Raw genomic sequence first — 27,699 nt, forward strand, 5'->3', positions numbered from 1 at the left:
TAGTTGTTTAGTTGTTCCACACTAATACAATGTGGAAGCATAGTTTGTCCCCTGAACACGCTAAAAACATTTCTTCAAGGTAGTTAACTCAAGATTGTCCACTGTAGAGATCCATCGGACTCTATGGTCCTTTATGAACTTAGAATTAAGTTTTTTTAATCGCATGAGAACGTGGACATACTAGCCACACTAGCTAAGATTAAAAAATAGTCATGGAAGGACTGGAACTCTGCACATGTATTGGAGCAGGAATGAAATAGCTAGAAGGAGGAATGTGATTCACAGCCAGTCTCAATTCTGAAAAGAACTTAGGCCTTGCCAGCTGCATTCCCAACTCTTTGCTTCTAGGTCTCAGATTGATGGTGTGATATAGCTGCAATTGTACAGCCCTTTCATGTGCATGGGTTCAAACAAGACAAAGATAACATACAACCAGACTTGCATTTGAGTGGATAACATTATGGGCAGAATATTCCCTTTGGCCCGCGGAGGCAGGCCCCACATGTCCGCGCGTAAAATGATGCGCAGTGACGTTGGGCGAGCGTCCCGATGTCACTGCGCGCCATCGCAATATTTCATTGGGCAGGCACATGATGAAGTTCGATGTGTGCCTGCCATTAATTAACGGGCCACATAAGGCCCTTGACTCCCCAATCGATGCCAATTTTTTGGCGCCCATGCAATCTTCGGGTTGGCGCACGGGCGCAACAGGCAGGCGGGTAGGAGACATTTGTATAAACCTCATCCACGGGCGGAATAAGAGGGCTCACTGGGGTCGCGAGTGTGCACTGTCAAGTATTTATTTTTCAAAGTTATTGAAACTTGCCTGTGTGAACTGCAGTATTTCAGAATGCATTCCAGCTGCTTTGTCTGGACTCTTAACCTTCAGATCAGCACTCTACAGTGAGGAATCTTTTTCAGGCCTGCAGGTTTCAGGAAGCCTTCCCTTAGCCTGGGAATGGGAGCTGAACTGTCCTCTGGAGGCAGCTCCTCTGAGGAGGAAGGGAGGGCTAGAAGGGGGAAGAGGCCAGGAGTGCACATTCAGCCTCCAGGGGAGCCACCTTTGGGAGGACAGGCGCAGGCAGAAGGGGTGCAGGGCCAAGAGGTAGATCAAGGCGGAAGGGGCTGCAGAAGACGCCACTATCCTGCTGCCAGGATGTACAGGCGGTGAAGCAGCTACCTCAATATGGCTAAGGTGCAGTGTCGAAGGAGGCTCCGTCTCTCAAGGGAGACAGTCAACTATATCTGTCAGATGATTGGCCCTGAGATCTCCACTAAATGCGTGGGCAGACACCCCATGCCAGTGGCTCTGAAGGTCACAGCTGCCCTCAATTTCTATGCCTCTGGCTCCTTTCAGGGGTCGGTGGGTGATCTTTGCGGTGTCTCCCAATCAGCTGTCCACACTTATGTCAAGCAGGTTAAAGACGCTCTGTTCAGCCGTGCATTAACCTTCATCTACTTCCGTTGGGACCAGGCAAGCCAGACACTGGGAGCCAGAGGCTTCGCGGCCATTGCTGGCTTCCCCCGCGACCAGGGTGCAATAGACTGTACACATGTGGCCATCAAGGTGCCAGCAGGTGAGCCCGGTGCCTTCGTCAACAGGAAGGGCTTCCACTCCATGAACGTGCCGATAGTTTGTGATCACAGGATGCAGATTCTGCAAGTCTGCGCAAGGTATCCAGGCAGCTCCCACAACACCTACATCCTCAGACACTCCCAGATGCCGGGTCTCTTCAGTGCTCCAGCCCAGCTTGATGGATGGCTGCTGGGTGACAAGGGCTAGCCCCTCAGAAGGTGGCTCATGCCGCCTCCCTACCATCCAAGAACAGAAGCTGAGCAGCGGTACAATAGGAGCCACGGCACCACAAGGGCTGTGGTGGAGGGAAGCATCGGTCTTCTCAAGATGCGCTTCCGATACCTGGACCGTTCAGGGGGCGCACTCTGGTACCCCCCAGATCTTGTGTCGGTGATAGTGGTTGCATGCTGCGCTCTCCACAATCTTGCGCTGGAAAGTGGGGACTCAGTGGCTGCGGCTGCACACGATGAGTCCTAGGATGAGCATGCATAGGGAAATGCTGAGGGGGTAGATGCTGACCCGGGCATACTGCAGGGAGGCAGGGACACCCGGGAGGCTTTAATCCAACCACAGATGGACCTCCAGGACAATCGTGGGCTGTAGGCTCCACACTTGATACCTAAGTGCCAAATCTTCCAGGTTAGCAACAGTAACTAAGGGCCTTGTTAATAAAGCTGAATGCCCCACAAAGCACTCATAACATTTTTGGAAACCAAACACATGCAGAAGAAAAGAAGCACCCTCAGCCATGGTCACATGTCTGAATTTAATATCATAAGCAAAGAAACTTAATCCAAAAAAATGACAATGGTGTTCCAATTCAAAGCAAATCATAAAAACCTCATCTTGGGCCAACACAAAAGCACTAGTGATAAACCCGTGGTGTGCCTAAGGTGCTTTATGTTTACATTTCCGGGTGCTGTGTCTTGGTGCTGCCCCATTGCTGGGAGTGGCATCTGAGACAGCCTGCTGACTCTGCTGTCCTGTTGACCTCGATGACCTTGGCGGGCGTCCTCTGGCCTGTGGAGCCTGTGCTGGCCCCGCCTGGGGGGCAGCTGCCAGTTCCACAGCTGGCATCTCCCCAGTCGTCAGAGCCTCACCCGATGCTACGGTCACTGGGAGAGAGGCGGAGGAGCTGCCGCCCTCATCTAGAGCACCCTGAGAGGTTCCCGCAGAGATGACAGGCAGCTGCTGCACCGACGTGAGGTCGCTTTGGACGTCCCTGCTCACCATGGATGGATGGGCACCCAGCTGGTGCCCAGACCATCTCCCACACTGACAGAGACCAGCTGAGGTCAATGCCAATGTGACGGCTTGCTGGTCAGAGCGCATCCCCAGGAAGCCTTGATGGGTCTCCTGGAGGAGGCTCTCCTAGAGAGTCGCCACTCTCTCCATGGAGGACGCATGGCGCTTGGACATGTGGCTCCTTGCTTTGGCAATCGTCCACAAAGACTCTTCCACCACAGAGACCAAGCCAAGCATAGCCTCATGTATCTCCCCCAGATGCTCCCGCACACCCGCATTTCCTGCCCCTGCCACCAACTGAGCATGTGCCTGGTCCCCTGAAGTCCTCTGACTACTGGCGCCATGTGAACTCTCTGTTTCTGCCAGCTCCTCCAGCGACTGTGAAGTGCCCTCACCACTTTGCCCCGGGACACTAGCCGATGTTCTAATTCCCACCGAGATGCTAGTATCTGTGCTGATGCCTGCCTCGCAGAGACGGTGTGACACTGGTGAGACTTCAGGCCCCTCAGGTGTGAGAGGGGGCCTCTGCTGCTCCTCCTCCCGGCCCTGCTCAGATGATGCTGAAAGGCAGAAGAAGGACAGTGGATCTGTTAACGTGGATGCCTGTCCCCCAGATCATTATGCGCTCATCCTTCCATAAGCAATGGTCAAGCCATGTTGCAAAATTAAATCATTTAACATTCAGCACTGCTATGGCTGTTGGGAGAACAATGCTGATCTCACTGTTGGCCATAAATGCCTGGCCGTGGCACCCCAGCCTCACCGACACCAGTGGACCTGGGCCTCTCCAAATCCAGGGCCTCCTGCTCGAAGTGGCTAAGAATGGCGATTAGCGCCTGCCTACCGCCAGTCCTCGCATGTTCTGCCACGTTATGGGCATTCTTCTCCTGAAAATGAGAGACGAGCATTGATTAGTGCAAATTATACATGGACTCGCTTCGTGCATGGCCCACCCCAACCAGAGTGGGACATATCAGGGCTCCAGTGCCTCCTCACCCCACTGCTGCCAAACACTCACACAAGGATGCTAGGCCTGTTCCCCACCCCCTCCCACCCCACCCTTGGCACATGCTGCCTACATCACATTAGGCACCACACGGTATATCCTTCCATTGCAAGGAGGCACAAGCACATGGAGCGCAGCAGAAATTTTTTTGCCACACCACCTTGAAGCTCCCCTCCAAGCATGTCGGCACACTGACTTGGACATGTCCTGCAGTTCAAGCACTGTGCCTAGGTGCAGCTCCTCCAGGTTGCCCTCAAACTAGTAATGTGAGACTCAGTGTAACACATGCTGAGGGGGCAAAACACATCTCTTCATCACCCTCGCAGGCTGACCTCAGCATGGGCAATATCTGCTGGCCCACCCAGCAAAGGACACATGCCGTCAATGATTCAATGCACTCACTACACTCAGACTTGGGGGGTGGGGGCAGGCAGCAGGGGGTAAGCTGACCTGCTGGGTTAAATGCCCAATGCCAACATGGTACTCACCCTGCCAGAACACAAGTTATTGAAGCCCTTGCGACACTGGATCCAGGTGCGCCGCACCACATCGCAGGAGCTCACCACTTCAGCCACCTCCTCCCAGGCACATTTCGTCATGTGGGGGGGCCTCCTCCTCCCATCCTGGGGAACCAGCACCTCCTGGCGTGCTGCCACCTCCTCGAGGAGGGCAACAAGGCAGTCATCCGAAAAATGAGGGGTACACTGGTCCCCCGCCCTACCCTGCTGCCTGGCATGCCCCGATGGCCTACCCTCCGGACTTGCATGAACTTCATTGCCCCTCTACACAGCCCTTCACCCAGCCATCAAGAGCAGCCTTTCAGAGGCTGCCAGTGCCTTCCTTTATGCAGGCTGCCGGGTCGCCATTGGACCCGGCGGTTTGAGTGCACCAGCCGCCACCTGCCCACGGGAGCCATGAAGTACGCTGGGCGAGCCTTAATTGGCCCGCCATGTAAAATGGCGGCGCGGACCTGATCATGAGCGGTGACGGAGTCTGCGCCCGCTCCCATTCCCCCCCCCCCCCCCCCCCTCCGCCAATCAGAAAATTCAGCCCTATGTTGTGATGAATTAATTAGGACGTGGGAAAACTAGTATCTGATTACATCAGAGCTGAATGTAAATAAACATGAAATAGCCAACTATCTGTTTCAAAACAATAATTTGTACATAACAGCAATGCTGTGTTTGTAGTTAAGGGAATATTTGATGATTGAATCACTAAAATTAACAAAATCCACTATCATTTCAATGGTATAAAAATTGGCCACTATTTAGAAACAAATGTCATCTAAGAGAACTGAGGGGACTACCTCAATCTGCATGCCCCTCCTTATCTCTGTAACTTCGTTCAGCTCCACTATCCTCTGAAAACTCTGGGCTGGATTTTCCTAGCCCATTGATGATGGTCTAGGAGGTAGGAGGTCTGGCAAAATTGACAAGGGGGAGGGGTCGGGTAAGGGTGCCCAATTTCTTCCCACTGCCATGTCAAATTGTCATTGGTGGGAAATGTGGTAGCTCAGCCAGTTAAGGGCCACTTCCTGCCTCCGCAGGCATTTTGCCCACATCAGGAGAGCCCACCGCTGCATTGGGAGACCACCGGGTGAAACCTGGCTGCTTCCCAGTAGCTTTCGGTGGAGAGTCCTTATTGATGAGCACACCATGGCTCACAGAGGGGCCCCCCAGAGGCAATGGCTGCCCTCATGGCAATAGCATCGACTGTGCTCCATGGCCCAGCCACCCCTCCCCGATTGCCAGGGCCTTATTGCCAGGCCCCAGCTTCTCCAGCCTTACTAACCTGTCTTTGAGAATGCCTGGCTCTTGAAGTGCCCTCCCCTGGAGCTGCAATCTCAGCACTGGCTACAGCTATTGGTGGTGCTGCTGATCTGCCGGCCCTCTGATTGGGCCAGCAGCTCTCGGGGCAGCAGCCATCGGCAATTGAACGACAGACCTGACAACAACCTTTTAGTCGGCCATGGCAGTAATATGCCACACTAGTCCTGCCGCCCATCTAAGTGGGATAACCTCCTGCTTTTGGCCCCTGGCAAAGTTCAACTGTGTTCCTCCAACTTTGGCTTCTTGTGCATTCCCACTTCCTTCACCTCACGATTAGTGGCTATATCTTCAATGCCTAGGCCCCAAACTCAAATTCCTTCCCTAAATCTCTCACCTTTCCACTTTTCTGTCCTCCATTAAAATGCTCCTTAAAACCTACTTCATCAACCAAGCTTTTGGCCCAACTGTCCTAATGCCAGCTCGATATCTGTTCTTTGTTTGATTATGCAGCCGCAAATTGCATTCGGATATTTTGCTCTATTAAAGGCACTGTTAAATGCAAGTTGTTGCTGGATAAAGCATAGCAAATTGTATTAAAATCCCTGAGCAGTGTTTGTTGCATGTGAAAATCAGGCAAGAAAAAGAGACTACCATTAAAGAATCCACCTTTGCTCCAGAAGCCCATTATAATTTAAATAGTAATTCTTCACAGTTGACACCTAATCTATGAATATAAATGACTTCACAGGCCATTTATTCCTTAATTGAAGTACACCAATATGGAATTACAGAAGATGTAGATGAGCACTTCTATCGTTAGTTGATTTGCGGAATATATAATAGTGCTTGACTTTCTTTAGAAATAAGATATGATGAGTTTACATTCCATATAGGTTTCTAATACATTTTGTTAAATGTTTCTAGCTTACAGAGAAGTATACTCCAGAGGTTATTGGCGTGTTTTAGACCACCCATTTTGATCAATATCCTTATTTTCAAGCAGATGGCAAATTGCTTAAATAAATGTTTAGATTAACTCATTAGATTGAATTTTCCCCTCCCTGTGGAGGTAGTTTTGGGACTGGAGTAGGAGTGGAAATCTGGAGCGCAGCGCGGTACATCGGCTCCGTGACATCTTCCCACCTCTAGGCACTTTTCCCATAGGCGGGCTCCTAGCAGCAACAGCTACCTGTTTGGCAGCAGCAGGTGGCCAACTCGGCACTTAAAGGAGCAATTAAGCCCTGTTTTTCAAAAGTGTAGATTTCATGAGCAGCGCATGCCCTCCCACTCCGCCCCCCCCCACCCCCACCCCCCCCCCCACCCCCCCCCCACCCCACCTCCCACACCCTCTGTGCCTGTTCCCCAGCAGGAGGTCAGAGCCTCAGAACTTCTAAGGTTGCTAATGAGCTCAGCAGCAGAAAATGGCAAAGCTGCTGTCTGCTCATATCGCAATCTTGCCTTTGAGCTCTTAAATAGTTGGGACAGATATCTCTAATGACCAGTTACGTTACTTTTCAGCCACTCTACAGATGCTAACGGCATATGCAGTGCCTCTCTGCTATTCTTTGTCTGGCCATCAGCAGCATTTCCACTGATCTCATAGTGAGTGGCCTGCATTGTAGCAGGCCAAAATATCCTGAGTTCCTGCCTTAGGAACTTGCGCTCCTTCACTAATTGGACAACGAACACAGAGGCAGCCTATTAATTGGCTGACTCCAATAAAATGAGGCCATGGGTGGTGGGGGGTTGTGGGGTACTTTCAAAATGTGCAAGGTCAGGACCAGGAAAAAATCCTTTGCTGTTGGGTTCCTGACACCCATGGGAAAATTCAGCCCATTGACTGTCTTTGCTGATCGATTCACTTAACTTTTTTGTATGTTCATGGTACAGACACTAATTTTATATTAAATTAATATTACTTATAATTGGAATATAGTGGAAGGGTTTTTTGGAATGCAAGCAATTAAAATGTTTCAGTCAAATAGATTTGTGGCAGTAAATTATTTTCTATGCATTGAGTCAAGGCAATTTAAAACGCTTTAGAGTAAATAAAGTCAATCCTTGTTATTATAATTATATACAGACCAAGGAAGTGGCATTTTCAGAGATTATTCTTTCTTTTGAGCATTGGGATTCTCTGTCCTTTGTAAAAGAGAATGGACACAAAATTCACATGCAGAAATCTAAAGATTTATATGTGTTGCTATCATCTATCACTAGGAATATCTGACTTGACTGTTCTAGGTCTGCAGTATTATCTGTCTCACCATCAGAATATTCTTGCCTGTAGGCCTTTTATGCTGAGATCAGTTTTAGATAAAATGTCGATTTCTCTGAATGGTCCATTTTTGTTCCTGACTGTGATGAGAACTAGACTCGTTAAAGTGATTTATTTCAAAATTGTATTTGCAGGCATTTTGAGTAAAGTTGTATTCAACTACCTTTGCTGCTTTTTTGGGCACAAACAAAAACTTGAATGAAGGAATGATGTAGTGAATAACCTGCAGATGAGAAGATAAATGAATTCTGCTCTGAATGTTATAGTGCAACAGCCTTAAATGAGATGTTGGATATTTCATGGTATGAATTAAATCAAAGAGATTTATATATACCATTTCAGTTCAGTCCCAATGTGGCACTTCCCCATTACATGTATTATATTCAGTTATTTTTCACAAATAAAGCCAACATTCTAGACTATGGGAGTATTCTGTGAGAATATCCCAGGACTGTTGTTAGTATTGATTTTAATTTTAGATACTTAAACTTCTGGAACGCCATCCAATCTGCTATTGTGGACTGACTTAAGTGTATCTCATATATACAAATCTTTAAGAAAACCAATTGTTTCTCCTCCCTGCAGATGGAAGATTGTCAGGTTGCCTGCAACTTTGAAGTGATTATTATTTCTCTGTACAATATATTCAGGAAACCATGATTCCTGCTTATTGATTTGAGATATTTTATAAATCCAAAACCACACTATTTTTTAACTACTTTGTTTGTGGCAATAGTTTGGTGTTTGTACCCTATATTTTTAAGAGATTATTAGTCTCCTTGGAGGATGATCATTTCTTTTAAAATTGCTTGCAGCATTAGTAGGTAAATTGTTCTTACATAATTTATATATTCTTATAGTATTGCCTTTGCCAGTTCCATTTGTTACACTTAATATTACTTTTCTGTTTATGGGCAGAATTTTCCCCCTGTCGGGAGGTGCCTCTGATCGGCGCCCCCGATTGGGGGCGCGCTGCCATTTTACGTGGGCGGGCCAATTAAGGCCCACCCAGCATGACATCCGCAAGGAAGCGCTATGCGGGGGGGGTGGAATTCCCTGAGCCGAGAGTGTAAGTGCTGCCTGAGGGAGATCGGCTACACATTAAAAATATTGAAACAGAAAAACAAAATTCCCGACATGTCCCCTCATGTGACACTGTCACATGAGTTGGGACATGTCCATCACTTTCAGTTTCACTTTTGTTAAAAATTTATAAACATACGTGAAACCTCATCCCGCCTGTGGATGAGGTTTCATGCATTTTCCAATGCCCGCCAGGGCTCCCAGCCTCAATAGGCCATTGACAGGTCGGTGGGCGCACAGCTGATTTGGCTGAGCCCCCGCTGACCTGAAAATTGAATTGGGGTGGGGTGACGCTGGGAGTTCCGCCCGATGTCATCCCGCGTCATTTTACGTGTCGGCAAGCTGGCCCCAGCCCCCTGCTCGCCGACCGGGAAATCCTGGCCTATGTTTTACATTATACTAGATTTATTAGGACCAGGCAAAAATCAATGTTGGTTCTGAGGACATTTCAAAATATTTTTACTTGATTTGCTAATTTGGATGGAGCATGTGGTGCCAAAAGTAACTTTTGTCTGTATCAAACTTATACTTTCAATCTGGTGTGGATAGAGGGAAATTTCTCCCACAAATAAATTCACTAGCAAAAGTTGTAAAGAATAAATGCTTACTAGCCCCATTCCACTTGTTTGTGGTGGACAGAACCAGAAGTGTGCTCAGCAACATCAACTTTCTCACTCTTTTTCTGGAGCACAGCCCCAGTATCACAAAATGTGTTCTCTCATACTTGCATGCATATAACACAAGATTGAGGGAACCATGGCCTTTGTTGTCATTTACCCAGTTTGGGCACTGGACACAGGAGCCATCTGTTTATGCCCAGTACCTAGCATTCAGTGGCCAGTGAAGAGACCTCAGAGGCTTAGATGAAGAGAAACTTGTCAAAGTGGGCTTAGATCATGGTCATATGCAGGCTCTTTCACTAGGAGAAAAAAACTTGCACAGAAAAAGTATTTTCTTCAGCCAGAAAAAAAAGGAAGTTCTGCATTTCTGTAGCACCTTTCATGACCTGAGCCAGCTTAGCGACTGCATTTCTTTGTCCTCCTGCTGCTGGACCCAAAGACCTAACACTGCAAGTAGCCTTCATTCTGTTACAGCTTCAGGGACAGAAGCCACGGTATCCACTTCTTCATATTCAAATATCTCAGAGAAAAATCAATCAAAATTGTGGGAACGTCACTCTGGTGGAACTGCCCTGCCAAAACTGCCCCAAACTGGAATTTTAAAGCCATGTGGTCTTGCAATAATGCATACTGTATAAATAGTCCTGATACCGTTATTTTGGGAGAACCAATAGATTTTTGTGTTAAATAGAGGAACACCTGAATTGTAAAGGGATGAAACTGGTTTTCTTCAGTTCCTTAAATGAATAATAACAAATTGACAGCCTGTTTTGCACAGTGCCTGAATTTCTTTATCCATTGAAGCTTATGGAAAAGAAGTTTTGGTGCAGTATAATATGTCTGATGATTTGCGATGAGCCCATTCCACACTACTGTTGTTAACCAATTTCAACCTCCAGATATTGATCAAAAAAATGAATAGCTTTTGTTGGCTTAATATATAGTTTGTTTCTCAAACTTTCAAAACACAAAATCCAAAAACCTGATATATTTAATCATAATTAAAACACACACATGGGGCCGAATTTTACGTGCCCCTGGTGGACATGATTGCTGCGGGTAGTGGAACGTAAAATGGTGTGAGTGCCCATCCCACCACCTTCCCGCCCACCCCTGAGCTGATCCTCATAATGCAGGGTGGGCAGGCGCCAAAATCAGCAGCCCGCCCGCTGTATTCAAATGAACAATTAAAGGTCAATTAGGCTTGTTACCAAGCTTATTGACCTTGATAATACGCTGCCCACACTATAATACATTTGGCATGGGCAGCAGGGCGGAAGCAGGAAGACCCATTTTCAAACTGAAATGTTTAAAGGGTGGGAAGGAAAAGGGGTCGCTCTTCGGGGGCTGCTCTTTGCCGATCGCTGGGCAGCCCCTCCCCCCTTAGACTGAAGCCCCCCCTTCCTTCCTACCCACTCCGCCCTTAAACTCAGTCCCTCTCCCCCAATGCCTCTCTCCCTAACCTTCCCAAACCCTCCCAGCCCAAGACCCCATACTTACCTGCTCCAGGGATCCAAGGCCTTGAGGTCCTCCTTCACCAGCAGTCCCGACTCCACTTATGCCCTCCTGCCACTGCCAGAACTGATGGAGCTGCCGGCCAATCCAATTGGCTGACAGCTCAAGAGGACAGGACTTCCGTCCCAATGAGGAGCAAAAATCCCACTCGGCCCTCATTAATTATCCCCGCAACGCTTTATGGCTGTGGGGAGGGTCAGCAAGCTCCACGCCAACGTGGTTTCCGCCCCCCCCCCCCCCCCCCCTGTATTATTCTGCCCATGTTGTTTTAGTTAAAAAATAGAGGTGGCAGGGCTATAGGGCTTCGGCATTGCCTTTTTGTCAGTAACTACAGATTTTGTTCTACCGAAAATGGGCAAAGTACCCCACATTTTACAATCTGATAAATAACCTAAATGGAATTGCATATATAGCTAACAATGATGATTTGGTGCAAGTAACAGCGAAAATAGATGTACCAGATGATCATTTGAATCAATTAAAAATGAGCACAAACATCACACTGTAGATCCTTGCCCATAATCCTGGTATGAGCTTAGCTATCTGGGGATTGGTGAGAGTCCAACAGAGGGCAAAGTCTGTCACTTCAATGAGAAAGATTATCTATGGTATGAAAACAAATAATTCAATCCATTTTTAAAGTGGCTGAGGTTAAACTCTGGGGGAGAAATTCATTCATGTAGCAGCGCTTATGTCAATTACCTGGAGCAGGCAGTGCTTTGGACCACTATCTGCTCTTCAGTGATATCAACGAGGAATGCTGCATGAACCATGCAAATATCAGCTCATGGCACTGTCTGGTCTCGGGGGAGTCAATATGGTCTGCGTATGAATGAATTTCTCCCCCTTTGACTTTATTTGGAAATATTTGTAATTTACTGAGTTAGTGGAAATCAAAACTTCATGTGAGACCATGAAAACAGGTCTCATCATGCTGTTAGTATGACACGAATAATTAAAATATAGCTGAGCAATGTTCAGTGTGTTTACTTATTTTAATGTAATGCTTAATTAGTCTAAATTTCTTTCCTTGTTTTTTATTGCCATAGGATTTTTAAGCACCGGTGACCAAGCTGCTAAAGGAAATTATGGGCTTCTTGATCAAATACAAGCATTACGCTGGATTAGTGAAAATATAGCTTTCTTCAGTGGCGATCCATTACGAATAACTGTTTTTGGATCAGGCGCTGGTGCCTCTTGCGTCAATTTGTTGACTTTATCCCATTATTCTGAAGGTAACCGTTGGAGCAATTCAACCAAAGGTATTAAGCAGGTTGAAAATTTTGACAATTTTGGTGTCTGCATGTCACCGCCATTAGTATCATGTGATGCTCTGTATATATTTCTATATAATTGTTGACTGAAACTCAGAAAAGAGCAACCTCTTTGGCTGTACTAGATGCTTTTTTTATTCTGAGTCAACTCTTATGTGCATGCTCACATTTTGAGTGACACACTTTCTCTATCCTGTTGATCTTTATAAACAACAGCAAAACACAAATTCTAGTGGACTTCTGAACAGCACACCAGCACATCAAAGTAGCTGACGTTTTTGGTTCTTTCCCTTTCTTATAAAAGTGGTTGTTTGTCAAAATGAACCCACTTCTTGAAATATATGCTGCCAAATTATATTACTAATGACGGGCAGACATATTAAAGTCCTTTTGTCATGCCACTGCACTTTCTACTTTTATTCTGGCACCAGTGATGTTATTGGATTTGTAGAATTTCAAATAAAATAAAGGAAAAAAATTCTGTGCCTGGTTCAGAAATCTTTTGTTTGAGAATGCATGAGCCGCTTGCTGTCATCTGAAAAACGTTTGAATGTTTTGCATGCATGATCCAAAATTGTCAAAGCATCGAGGTCACAAGCAGATGTTTATGTGCGTGAGTATCTGTTTACCCCACATGCCTATCACTAGTAGAGTAGATTAGATTTTAGGTAGAAGGCAAACTTTGTCGTCCATTAGGCCATCAAATTTATTTTCTGCATCTTGCACCAGCCATACATCATCCACCCTTTTGCATGACCATTGCCTGCCTATCAGTTATGTTCTGTTTGTCCACTGTCATTACTGTTGTGTGATTTCTTTATTTTTTTTCTCTTTTTGCAAAACAAACTGAATCGGGAGAACATCTCCTGAAAGAGTACTGCAACTGAAAATTTGTGCCTTTCACCAATGACTATCTGGCAAAATTACATCAATATTTTCTTCCCATTTTCTGATTTATGGAAGGCACTATCTGAAAAGAGGAGAGACATAAGCCTGTTATACTAGGGCTTACAAAAAACTTGGGACTTATCTAAACATACTTAAGAGAAACCTTGAAATATTAAGTTCATAGATTATTTTGTCTCAGGATCTTTGCTGTCTGTTTCAAAGATCTTAAATATATTCTATGACTGCACAGTGCTGCAAAAATGACTAGATTTGACATGATCACTTTTTTAAGTATTGATGATTTATTTGAAGCTGATTAATGAATTAAGCTCCAACTTGGAGCATTTTAAAGAGAGTTCATTGATACACTAGCCAATTTGTGTACTCTAAGTTTTGAATACTTCATCTTCCTTCAATTATCATCTATCATGCTAGCGCATAGAACCATTCTCACATGGTGCAATAATTTGATTAAAGATTTGAAGTTGCTTTATTGTCACTTTTTTTCCCTAAAGTGTAGGTCGTTGTTTAGTGGTTAATATTTTTCTGAAAAGAAGCTACTGTTTGAACTTGAATTCAAAAATATAGCAATTAAGCTAGCAAATGTAAATAATTTATTTTGAGATTGAAAGTCAAACATAAAAAAGCAGGAAAATTCTGAAATGTTCTCTTTCATGTGTTTAAACTTGGTGGTGGCTCCCAGGACTCAAAATGTTTCTCTTGGTTTTCTGCATTTTCTAACATGACCTCTGTGGAAAGAAATGTAATAGTCTTTCAAGTACTAGGGGTTTTCCAAATATTTTTACTCAATCCGCAAATATGTCGTTACACTTGAAATACGTTTTGAGTGAGTTTCATGGAAATCCATCTGGTTGATGTTTAGGCTTTCCTGTAGAATTGGGTTATCCAGTTGTCATCTTATGGAGACTTTTTTTAAAGCCAAATTGTAAACTTTAAGGGAGAAGAATGTGTGAAGATGTTCTCTTGTAGAATGTGCACCAACAAACCCAACTTTAAGACTTAGTCCAGAGTTTTAAGATACAGCTGTAACCAACACACAGACTAACATAAAATATTATTTCTTTTTACCATTGATTGCTCCAAAGTATAATGAAATATTTTATATTTTATAATAGATTTATCATAAATGTTTTTTTATATAACTTATTAATTTTTTCAATCTAGTTTTTTTGCTAGTTGTTAGACCTGTTTAATGAACAAATATATTCGGCAGAATTTTCAGGTCGGTGTGCAAGGGTGGGGCCCTCTCGCTGATGTGTAAAATGATGCGGGGTGACATCGGGCATGCGTCCCGATGTCACCGCGCGTCATTTAGATTGCCAGTTTGGCGGGCGCGCCCCAGAGTCGGCTGCATGGCCGCCGAACTGTCAAAGGCCTATTAAGGCCATTAAGAAAGTAATTAAAGTTGTTAAGAATGCTGCCCGTCCAACCTTAAGGTTGGCAGGCAGGTGAGGAGCCCAGGCGGCCTTCACATTTTTCATGAAACCTCATCCACGGGCGGGATAAGGTCTCATGAAGAGTTTATTAACTAAATAAAACTTTTTGCAAAAATTAATGGACATGTCCCAGCTTATGTGACAGTTTCACATGAGGGGACATATCCTTAAAATGTTTTTTCTCCTTTATTAAATTTTTCTGAACTTGAACTGATCTCCCTGAGGCACAGAGGTGCCTCAGGAAGATTTTCGTATGCATGCATGAAAGATCGCAGGCCCCGACTCAGGGAATCCCCCCCCCCCAAACACCTGGCCGCACAGGGAGCACACAGCATTTCTGGGTGTGTGTCACGCTGGGCGGGCCTTAATTGGCCCGCCCACATAAAATGGCGGTGCAGACCTGATCGGGGGCGCTGATCGGGTTCGTGCCCATTCCCCCCCACCCCGCACAACGCCCCCTGACAGGGGGGAAGATTCTCCCCATTGAGTCACATTTGCACTTTTCAGTATTTTATCACTCGTAAGGTTGTGTACAAATATTATAACAGGTACTAAACAAAATAGTTCCATACTCTAGAAACCATACAGAACATTCCCCATAACTGCTTGCCACAATTCATTAGGTTATGGGCTTGATATTTAACATAGTAAGTGATTGGCCTTATCAGTTTCTTAATAAACTGATATATAAGAATCCAGCATAAAACCTGAAATAGAAACTGAAAATGCTGAAAATACATCAGCACCCATAAAGAGAAAAGACATGTTAATGTTTTTTTGTGCAGGTACTTTAACCAAACTTTTAGGACAGAAACTTGATAGATCTCTAAATAAATTATAAGTTATAATTGGAAGCTGTGTTCTCTGGTGAAACAAAATGTTTAACAAATCATAAGTAATGATGTTGAATTTGATTCTTTTAAGTTGAATTAGTACATATATTTAAATAGTGTAGAATCTAGGAGTTCTGCTAACCAGTTCCTGGTCTGAACAGCATTGCTATTGGAACTTTGGTGCATTTGCCAATTCTAATGTCAGCTACAGAGTTGATAGTATTCATCAATTATAAAATGAATGCATTAAATAATCCAAAAAGTGGATGAAAAATGAAGAGTAGAGCATTGCAAAGTATATAGATAATCTAAAGGAAAGTCTTTTTTTTCTTGATGGACCTGAGTTTTAGGTACTTTCTAGGACTATTTCCAGTTAATTTGGACGGTGTTGAATTCCGACCCTCTTTTAAGAGTTTTACTGAGAATTACTTATGCGTAATATTAATTTTGAACCACTTTGATGACCAAGTGCCACCACTAGTTCTCGTTAATTTCTAACAATTACATGTTATAATGAGCTTTGATGACTGTCTTAGTACCCTTTATGATATCTGTCCACAGGACTTTTTCAGAGAGCAATAGCACAAAGTGGTACCGCTTTGTCCAGCTGGGCAGTCAGCTATCAGCCAGCAAAGTTCGCAAGGCAGTTGGCCGCTAAAGTTGGCTGCAACGTGGTAGATACCATTGACTTGATAGAATGCTTACGTACTAAACAGTACAAGGAACTTGTTGAACAAGACATCCAGCCTGCAAGATACCATATTGCGTTTGGACCTGTCATTGATGGAGATGTTATACCTGATGATCCTCAAATTCTAATGGAACAGGGTGAATTCCTTAACTATGACATCATGCTGGGAGTAAATCAAGGTGAGGGATATAAATTTGTCGAAAGCATCGTGGACAATGAGGATGGAGTTTCAGCCAGCGATTTCGACTTTGCTGTGTCTAATTTTGTGGATAACTTGTATGGTTATCCTGAAGGCAAGGATGTCCTAAGGGAGACCATCAAATTCATGTACACAGATTGGGCAGATCGACATAATCCAGAAACAAGGAGGAAAACGTTGTTGGCTTTGTTTACTGACCATCAGTGGGTGGCACCAGCAGTAGCTACAGCTGACCTTCACTCAGGCTTTGGTTCACCTACTTTCTTCTATGCCTTTTATCATCACTGCCAGAGTGACATGATGCCAGCTTGGGCTGATGCTTCACATGGAGATGAAATCCCTTATGTGTTTGGGGTCCCAATGATTGGTGCTACTGAATTATTCCCTTGTAACTTTTCCAAAAATGATGTCATGCTAAGTGCAGTTGTGATGACATACTGGACTAACTTTGCAAAAACAGGGTAAGTAAATGGTAGGAGCGGTAATGGTAATTGAAATCAGCAACAAAAAAATTGTTCATTCACAAATCTAGTCTAGTGTCAGTTTACAGTCTCTTGCCTAATTGTCAATTTTTTAGAGATCAATGCAGTCATAATTTGATTTCATTTAGATTAAGTTAAATATTTCTGATCTGATTTGCCTGTTTTTACTGAAATGACCCACTTCACTAAAAGTAACCTGCTAATAGTAAGTTAAAGCTGTATTCCCTGCAAGTACTTCTTAAATACTTCACATAAATATTTTAAAAAACTTTTCAGTAAAGTCTTGTTTATTTTCTCTCAAACTGAAGTTCCCACCACAGCTGTTGAATACACCCTCGGCAATTCCAGAAGAAATCTATAATGTAATATGATGAACAGTAACTGTATAAGTTTTGATCGAGATGAACAAAGTACTGAAATTGTGATTGGCAGATTGTAGTGTATGCAGAACATAAATAAATTAAATAAGAAAATATTCTATGTAAATTTAAAATAGAATGAAGTTGAATTGGGAATTTTTAACAGACCTATTAGTTAATTCTTGTGATTATTATTTGTTCCAAATCATAGAAAGATGCATTGCAGAAGGAGGCCATTCGACCTATCGTACCTGAGCCAGTTCTTTGGTCAAACTATCAAAATAGTTCCACTCCTCTGTTCTTCTTCAGTAGCCCTGTATTTTTTCCCTTCAAGTATATATCTAATTCTCCTTCAAATGTTACTATTGAACCTGCTTCCACCACTGTTTCGGTACTGCATTCCTGATCACAACAACTCTGTGTAAAAAAAAAGTGTTTCCTTGTGTTGCCTCTGGTTCTTTTGCCAATCACCTTAAATCTGTGTCCTCTGGTTCCTTACCCTTTTGCAACTGGAAATATTTTCTCTTATTTACTCTGTCAAAATTATTCATGATTTTAGAAAGCTTCTATGAAATCTCCTTTTAACCTTCTCTGCTCCAAGCAGAGCAGTCCCAACTCCTCTAGTCTTTCCACATAACTGAAGTTCCTCATCTCTGATATCATTCTCGTAAATCTCTCTGCACCCTCTCCAAGGCCTTTATATCTTTCCTAAAATGCGGTGCCAGAATTGAGCAGTGTTTCAGCTAAGGTCTAACCTGTGATTTCTAAAGGTTTACTCTAATTTCCTTGCTTTTGTATTGCTTCTATTAATAACACCAAGCATCCCACATGTTTTTATTAACAAATAGTCATGCCACCTTCAAAGATTTGTCTACACGCCCAAATTCCAATATTCCTACAACCCCTTTAAGATTATGCAATTCAGTTTATATTGCCTCTATTCATTCTTCCTATTGGAATGTATCACTTCACATTTCTCTGCGTTAAATTTCATCTGCCACGTGTTTACCCATTTTATTAGTCTATCTAAGACCCCCTGAAGTCTTTGTTGTTTATCGTCCTTGTTGTTTAGTACATTTCCAAGCTTCATATCATCTGCAAACTTTTGGAATTGTGTCCTATATAGTCAAGTCCATTAATTTACATCAAAAAGAGCAGTTGTCCTAAAACCAACCATGGGGAACATCATTGTATGCTTCCTTCCAGTCTGAAAAATAACAGTTCACCGCTATTCTGCTTCCTATCCGTCGCCAATTTTGCATTCAGCTGCCGCTGTCCTTTTAATTCCATGGGCTTTAATTGTCAATTTAAAAAATTCGTTTATGGGATGTGGCTAGGCCAGCATTTATTGCCCATCTCTAATTGCCCTTGTTTATAGGGCATTTAAGAGTCAACCACTTGGGCTTGGAGTCACATGCAGGCCAGACCAGGTAAGGATGGCAGATTTCCTTCCCTAAAGGACATTAGTGAACCAGATGGGTTTTTACGACAATTGGCAATGGTTTCGTGGTCATCATCAGACTTTTAATTCCAGATTTTTAAAAATACATTGGATTCAAATACTACCAGCTGCCGTAGTGGGATTTGAACCCAGGTCCCCAGAGCATTACCCTGGATTACTAGTCCAGTGACAATACCACTGTGCCACCACCTCCCCTAAATGCCTCTTGAAAAGCCACATGTACCACTTTATCCTCATCAATCCTTTCTATTGTTTCATCAAAGATTTCTATTTAACATATCAGTACTGACTTTCATTTGTTAGCCCACCTTTTCCAAATACCAATTAATTGTGTCCTGGATTATTGTCTCAAAATGTTTCCCCAGCGCTGGCGTCAGGCTTTGGCCTGTGGTTGTAGGGTATATCTGTTTTCACTTTTTTGAACAGGGGTGTAACATTTGCAATCCTCCAGTTCTCCGGCACCACCTGAGATTGTGGCAAGAGCCTCACCAATTTCCATGCTTACTGCCTGAGTCACCTGGGATGCATCACATCTGGACCAGGTGACTTCTACTTTGAGGGCTGTCAACCTTTTTAAGTACATTCTTTTTATTTTTATTTTATCAAATATCGTTACTGTCTTCTCCCTTACTGCCACATTGGCAGCATCCTGTTCTCTAGTAAAGATAGATACAAAGATTTATTTAGTACCTCATGTCCTCTGCCTCCACAAGATCTCTAATCAACCTTACCCTTCCTTCGACTACCCGTTTCCTACTTATTTGACTGTGAAAGACTATTTGTTTCTCTTTAATTTTAGCTTGTAATCTAATCTCATATTCTCTTACCTTCTTATTCACCTTTTTAGATCTTTGTACTTTCTGTATTCGTTCGGCTCTCTAATGTATTATGAGCTTTGCAGTTGTGATAAACTTCCTTTATCTATCGCATTTTAAACTTTGGTTACCCATTGAACTCAAGTTGTGGATGCCCTTCCATGCTCCTGTAGCCTGTACACAAGCCATGTCCTCTTTAGAAGCCCCCCACCGCACCATTGTTCAGTTACTACTTTGCCTACCAATTTTTGATTCCCATCCACCTGTACTAGATCATTTGTTAATAAATTACAGTTAACCCTCTACCAGTTATATATTTTTATGCTTGATTGTGCCTTGTCCTTTTTCATAATATTCTAAACCCAGTGATTTTATGATCACTGTTCCCAAAATGGTCTCTCACTGAAACATGCTCCACTTGCACCACTTTCTTCCCCCAGAACATGTTCCAGCACTGCTTCCTTCCTCATTGGGCTTGAAACACATATTTCAGGAACTCCCCCCCCCCCCCCCCACCTTTGCTCTTTGCACTATTACTATTCCAGTCTATGTAGGATAATTGCAGTTCCCATCATCACTAATCTGTATTTCTTGCATCTTTCTATAAGTTGGGTGCAAATTTTCTCCTCTATCTCCTTTGCACCATTGGTGGCCTACAGTGTACATAGGCCTGAATTTTCAGCTCGGCAGGTGAGCATGATCGGTGGGCCAAGGAGTGGCCGGAAATGAACCACCAACCGCAACCATCCCCAACTGCGATTTCACACTGGTTGGCTAATTAACGGCCAACCAGCATAAAGTTCGCGCTGAATACCTCAGTGCTGCCGGGGTGGGGGTAAGAGGAGGGTGGGTGATGATGTCAACTCGGGCACGGCTAAGCACTGACAGAAAGCTCCCTGAAGGCAGAGAGCTGCCTCAGGAAGCTGAAGACCCGAAAACCAAGAAATAAAGTTCTTAAAATCAGGGGAAAAAAATGTCCAAGCATCATGTTGTGACACTGCAATTGGTAAAGGCTGAGCTATTTAAAATCCCAGAGGAAAACTTTAAACAACTGTCATAACCTATATTTTCAATTGGTATGTTTGAAATGCAGCTCTGAATTCAGAAATGAAACTATCAAGCTTCCAGAGGTTTTTTATATAAATTAAATTAAAACATTTATCAACTTGACAACAAGTTTAAACACATACACATGTCTACAAATTAAACAAATCCCCAAATTAATCACTCCCAAGTGATCATCCCCAAGGCAACAATAACCCAAAGACTTAAACAGACTCCAGGCAAAGCACATTTTATCTTATGAATTCAAAATGAGTTTCCTTTCAATTTGGTTCCTTCGCACATTTGTAGGCTTACAGGTGGCATGCCTCTGACCCACACACCAAACTCTTTTCTGTTTACACCTAGCCTTCCCTTTGAATGCAAATTCTCATTGTATAACCAGGCCCTTTGAACTCCTCCTCTTCTAACAATAAAACCCCTTTCATAGTACCAATTTTATTAGTAATATAAACATATTGCTTGGTGTTTCCTAGCTAGGTGCAAGATTTCACCCCCAGCCTTTGAATGGTTTATTCAACAAAACGCAAATATACTTTTTACCTTAACCTCCTTACTATTTAACATCTCAAACTGCTATACATCAAAGCACCCAGACTAGCTGGCTTTATTCCAATTAAGACACACACACTCACAGACCCTACTACAAGTTCAATTTAAAATAATTTCCAATAACATTATATTAATATCTTCATGATAATCACAATCATGAACCTGAACACATAGATTATAAAAATGCTGTCCACAGATTTCTATTTTCATTTTAGTTAATAACGGAAAGCTCATCCTGCCCCTGGATGAGGTTTGATGAAAAACGTAAAGACCGCCTGGCTGATTCGCCCATCCGCCAACCGTAAAGTTCGACGGGCTACATAAAATGACAGACAATTGCGCTGTTAATGGGCTTAATTGTCCTCTTAATTGTTGGCGGGCATGTTTCTGACTTCTGCATGCGCCCACCAACCAAAAGTTGCACGAGCGTGGGTTGACGTTGGGACACTCGCCTGATGTCATCTCACGTGATTTCACGCCCGCCCGGGTCAGGTGCACGCCCGCCCGATCGGCATAAAATTCAGCCCATCATGTTATAGCTCCTCTATTGTTTCTTAATTCTAACCAAATAGACCCTGTCCTTGGCCCATCAACTAGATCATCCTTCCCCAGTGCTGTAATAACATCTTTGATCAACACCTGCCACTGACCCCTCCCCCACACCTATCCTTTTATTCCTTTTTCAACTTTCCTGAACACGTTGCAGCCAGGATAGTTCTCAATCCTTCCCTCTTTGAGCCAGGTCTCTGTATTTGCTACCATATCATACTCTTATGTGGTAAGTTGTACCTGCAGCTCACCAATCTTACTTACCGTGCTTTACATGCATGAACCCCCAACCCAATCAAAGACTGCCTTGCATTTGCCCCCGTCTGATCCCTTCTAAAAATATAAAAAGGGGAATTCTAGCTTTAAGTATTCAACCAAGTTGAGATATATGGATTGAAAAAAAGCCAAATAATTTCCAGAAAGGACGACATTTGTGTCATACTTAAAATTCACCTTAAGGTAATGAGGGTTTGCATTGCACAGTTAAATTCATATTAGTTTTACTATAGATGGCACAAGCAATAATTGCTTTAAAGCCTATGCAGCAGTATTTATTGTCAAGTCCATACAGAAATGTTTATTACATAAACCATACAATGGAATGCCTGGGGGAATAAAAAGATAATTTTTTAAAAAATTAATGTGATTTCTTCATAATCCAAAAAATTCAAATTTATTCCCTACAGTGACCCAAATCAACCTGTTCCTCAGGATACAAAATTCATCCACACCAAGCCGAACCGTTTCGAAGAGGTTGCCTGGTCAAGATATTCTCAGAAAGATCAGCTCTATCTTCACATTGGATTGAAACCACGTGTTAAAGAGCATTATAGAGCTAATAAAGTCAACTTATGGTTGGAGTTGGTTCCTCACTTACATAGTCTGAATGACATTTCTCAGTATACTTCTACAACAACAAAAGTCCCTTCTGAAATTACACATAGACCATCAAAGAAGTGGTCTGTTACCACCAAACGTCCTGTGACATCTGTCTTTCCTACTGTCAAACAGGATGACCAGAAGCATTCAGCAGGTCCTTTTTTGGTTGATCAAAGAGACTACTCAACAGAGTTAAGTGTTACTATTGCTGTTGGAGCCTCCTTATTGTTTTTGAACATCCTTGCCTTTGCAGCATTGTATTATAAGAAGGATAAGAGGAGACATGATGTGCATAGAAGATGCAGCCCTCAACGTAATACCACCAATGACCTGACTCATGCACAGGAAGAAGAGATTATGTCCCTACAGATGAAGCACACCGATCTTGATCATGAATGTGATTCTATCCATCCACATGAGGTTGTTCTGCGGACAGCCCGTCCTCCGGATTATGCGTTAACACTGAGGCGATCTCCAGATGACATACCTTTAATGACCCCCAACACCATTACAATGATTCCAAATACCATACCTGGAATGCAGCCTCTCCACACATTCAACACATTTACTGGAGGACAAAACAACACCCTTCCACATCCTCATCCCCATTCACATTCAACAACCAGGGTATAGCCAGGCAAAGATTTTAAGAAAACAAGAAATCAAAGAGGTGTGAGAGTGCTAGTGAAGATCATATTTAAATTGGTGTTCATGGTGCATGACCATTACTAAACAAGAGAAAACAATCTGTTGGTAATTGTATCCAACACTGTTGGGTATATTCCTGAGAGACAAGTAAGTTTGGATCCATCAGATCAATTTTTTAAAAAATTGTCATAGATGGCAATCTTTCACAATTCTGTTGGAAATGGAAAAGTATTTTTCTCTGAAGATTTGGAACAAGATGTTCTGCTTTGGTGCCAAAAGCAATGTTGTACCATTAGGCATGTGTGACATAAACGAAGAAGGATTAACAAACAAACTTTGAAGACTACACAAATGCACAAGGAGCAGATTCATAAGATGACACAAATTCTGTTTATTTTATTTTTGGAACAGTGCCATTGTACAAATTTACATATGAAATGTACATGAAGTACATGATATTAAGTTCTGGGTGGAGTATTCATGCACAAGGATATGACTGCTCTCTTTCCGTAAGACAGAAGAATAAACCAGTTACTGCCATGAACAGCTTTTTGCAAAGTGCTATCAACACAATTTTGGCAAACATGGGAACAGGACATTTTTAGCACGATACGCATGATTATTTATCTGCTTGGCGACTGTGCTGCTCAATAAGCTGTGATAAGAATATACTTTGCAATCCCATTCAAATTCTTATTAAAAGAAATACTTCCTTCATCAAATGGCACAAACTGAGGAAGAGTTTGATGCAAATCCAATACAATAAGTTCTTAGTAGTTTCAATGAAAAAGATCAAAGAAAGTAGTTTTGTATAAATGTGTGCTAGAATAATTGTTAGAGTGAACACTCACAATCATAAATTCTAGAAAAGGGAACTTTCAGTGTTGTAATTTTCTTTCATCAAATTCCTTTCCTTTTCTAGCTTTATTTAGTGCCAATTTAATCAAACAGATCATGCAGTAAGGGAAGTCTTGTTTTCTGTAATCTATCTATAGATATTCTTGAAGTGGATGACAGGAATATGCTTGCCCTATAAGTTTGTGCAGAGGCTGATGAGGAACCAGACCCTATGCCAATATAAGTGGAAGTTCCTGTAAATGCTGATTCAGAATAAGTTTTATTAATGGACAATTTGATAGGATTTTATAAGACTATGTATGCAGTGAGAAGGATATTTGCCTTTCTAATACTTCAGAACTATGAAGATGAGGTCAATCATGCTGTACTAATATTGACATATGATATATGGAAAAAATGGCAGAAAGTTATTATTGTTAATCATTCTTGTTTCTATTAGTTTTGTGAATTGAAAGTTTACAACTTGCTCAGTATAATGTTACCATGTAGCATTGATTGGATGTAACACCACTGCCACTTTTTAAGAGGTTATTAATGTTGCCAGAAGTACTTTTGCCAAATTATTTTTATTTTTTGTGGTATGAATGGCTTACAACATTTGTTTGATTGGTTGTGCATGCCTAAAAACTCTTTAATTTAACTGAAAGCATGTTACAGCAAAATTCATCTTTTGCCCCTTTTCAAATATTAATTGCTGGTAACTTTGTCTCACAATCATTTAAGTACTTCTAAACATCTGCTCCACACTTACAATCAGTATGTAATAGGTGCTGTGTGATTCATTATAAATCATATAAACGTCAGAGACCAATTAAAATCAATAATTTAATACATATTTGCTGTTCATTTAGAGAATTTTCTCATAACTGCAAGAATCAGAACTGATTTAGAATTGTTTTTCTGACAAAATTTTATCATGAATAGTCTGAAAAAACAAGTAATTGGAAGGAACTCCACCAAACACCTTTGGGATTTATGAGGCAATTTGTAAAGGGAAGGGATAAGACTTGCTAATTACTTGATTCAATGTTAAAAATTAAAAGGAATTTTCAGTTTTATGGTTTCTCTAGATTCTTAACACAGTTAATTAACTCTCATATAATAGGTTGTGATATGAAAAGCAATTGTTTAAGTGTTATCATCCATTGTCAAGAAAAAAGGTGACCTTGGACACTTTTTGCAGAAGTTTCTTTTTGATAACAACATGCTTTGGTAATCTGAAATTCATTTAAAATTAGGAGACAGAAATTTCTGTCTTCTGTAATATTGTTTAGTTGATATATATTATATATATAATATATATATATAAAAATATGGTGTGTTTCTGTAAATTGGTTACCTTGGAACTGCTGTAATTTTATGGCATATGCTTTTATTGTGTTTAACATCAAAAAGGTGGAATACAAAAACTACTTGATAACTGGGATCATGGAAACTCTAATTACCCTGGGAAATAACATTCAAAAAATATTTTGTTCAAAAAAGCTTGCTCTGAGGTTCCTTGAAGAAACAGAACTGTGCGAAAAGCTAAATATTTTGTAAATATTAGAAGATGAGCCCTCTGCTCTGACAGCCATCAGTGATGTTATCTGTAAAATGTATGTAGAACGTTTAAAGATGTTCATAGCTGAGGGCATGCAGTGTAGCACCAGCTGAAATTCCCTTTACATTCAGTATGAACATGGTATTTATGAAATCATACAATGATGAAAGCTATTGCGAGAAGTTTTAGGGTCTGAATGAATACTGACACCATATGAGACTTTTTCTTGCAATATTATGATTTCGTCATTTTTGTTGATTTGGAAAATGTTTTCTTTTGCATTTAAATTACAAAGTGTTATCATCAATTCAGACCGAACCTATGACACATTGCAGTTTTAATTGTTGTAAGAAGACAGCACTGAGATTTGTTATGTGTATTTCACATGAATATTGTGACACAACTAGGAAAATTAAAATAATAAGACCATCAAAAATACCCTGACACTTCTTTGTCGCTTCTAAATTGTTTCACTTGTGCTGTTTGTTTGAGGCAATTTGGCTCTTTCATTTTCCAGTGATAAGTTATATTTGAATATTGCTACTCAATGTAAGTGGCATTAGATCATTTGATTGAGTGGTTCTTCTTGTGGAACATTTACCAAAAATATTTGATTATTAAAGTGCACAAAAATCATTTGTTGAGGATCTTTTCACAGCCAGAGTTAATAGTATAATGCACAGCATGTAAGTATTTGGCATAACACATCCAATGATTTTGTCATTTGTACTTATCAAACATTTCCCTGCCATTTGGCACGAGCAAGTGCAACCATTTCATTTTATTTGTAAAGGCTTAATAACCTCAAGTGACTATATGAATTGTGTTTAAACATCCATGACTTTCAAGTTTTTTTTAACATCATTAATAAACATTATCATATTTTTTAACTTGTCTAGGCTGTTCCTCATTCTTCATTAGTCACTTGCCATTATGTGACTGGAGTCCCTGTTTTACCATGAACACTTAATATACGCTAAGATCTTTTCCAGGAATGTTTTCACATTAAAATGTCTTAATTTTCTATCTGGGATGTAATATATTTGTCCAATATTCTTCCTGCCTCTCACAAAGATGGTGACTTATGCTGGAGTATTATGCAACAGATTCCACAGCCTTCTAGAATTTTGCCAAAGTGGGAGCTTTTCATGTGCAAGTCCAGACACAGCAAGTTTCAGCAGGCTGTGTAACTTTGGGATACATCACAATTGAGCCTACTCCTGTTGTCATCCCCATGTATGCACACACATTTGCTAGGAGTCTTTGGATAGCTATCAGGAACAAGAACCTAGTTAATTTTGCAACACTCCCACTGCTATCCCAGCTTAGACCGTGGATCAAAACTGCACACTTCCTGGTCTGAATGTTTGACCACTATACAATGTACCAGTGATCCACCAAGATATAACAGATGGCTGTTACCTTACAGTTGTTATTTTACAGGAATTGTATAGTGTGGGCAGTAAGAACCCTGCTCACTTATCTCCACAGCTGGATTTGAATTCTTCCCAGACTGGCATGATCAAATTCTCTTTCTCTCTCTCTCCCTCTCTCTCTCTCTCTCTCCCACATGTTAGAGTGGAATTAGTTTGGGCAGTCTCAACTTATTTGCTTTTGGACATTGGCCTTTGTACTGACTGCCAGTATTATCCAGAGAGTCTATTGAGGATTGAAGATGGAGAAATGGAAAAAATGACACAGGAATGGTCTTCTGAGTCGGGTTAAAATGCGTTATTGAAACAATGTAGTAGAAATTCTATTCAATATCTAACTTCGTGCTTTAGTGGGGGCGTAAGACGGGCAGCATCAGATTCATCATCCGTTCTATACCCCTCCTGATTTTCCTTTACATTGAAGTTGATTGAAGTTCTGCCCATTGTATCTCTGACCTGAGGTCGATACTGACACTGGATCCAAACAATAGATAGGAAATGCAAAAAATCTCAATCCCAGAATCAACATGTCTCTTTAAGAGCACACTATAAATCTTAAAAATTTTTTTACAAAAAAAAATGTTATTGTGTAGCCAGTGGTCCTACATGTTGATGTCTTT

The 27,699-nt window shown here is 41.9% G+C and overlaps 1 protein-coding gene across 1 annotated transcript in view; it reads left to right on the plus strand.

The window, feature by feature from the left end:
- Positions 1 to 25,326, plus strand: part of nlgn1 (neuroligin 1) — a 708,221-nt gene extending 682,895 nt beyond the window's left edge. The window contains exons 6-8 of the mRNA XM_078563826.1: positions 12,145 to 12,357; positions 16,109 to 16,898; positions 22,405 to 25,326. Coding sequence (XP_078419952.1) covers positions 12,145 to 12,357; positions 16,109 to 16,898; positions 22,405 to 23,230 — 1,829 coding nt within the window. The 3' untranslated portion in view covers positions 23,231 to 25,326. The remainder of the gene's footprint in view (positions 1 to 12,144; positions 12,358 to 16,108; positions 16,899 to 22,404) is intronic.
- The last annotated feature ends 2,373 nt before the right edge of the window (positions 25,327 to 27,699 follow it).

This window comes from Cetorhinus maximus, chromosome 19 (assembly GCF_964194155.1).
Source record: "Cetorhinus maximus chromosome 19, sCetMax3.hap1.1, whole genome shotgun sequence".
Classification (NCBI taxonomy): domain Eukaryota; kingdom Metazoa; phylum Chordata; class Chondrichthyes; order Lamniformes; family Cetorhinidae; genus Cetorhinus; species Cetorhinus maximus.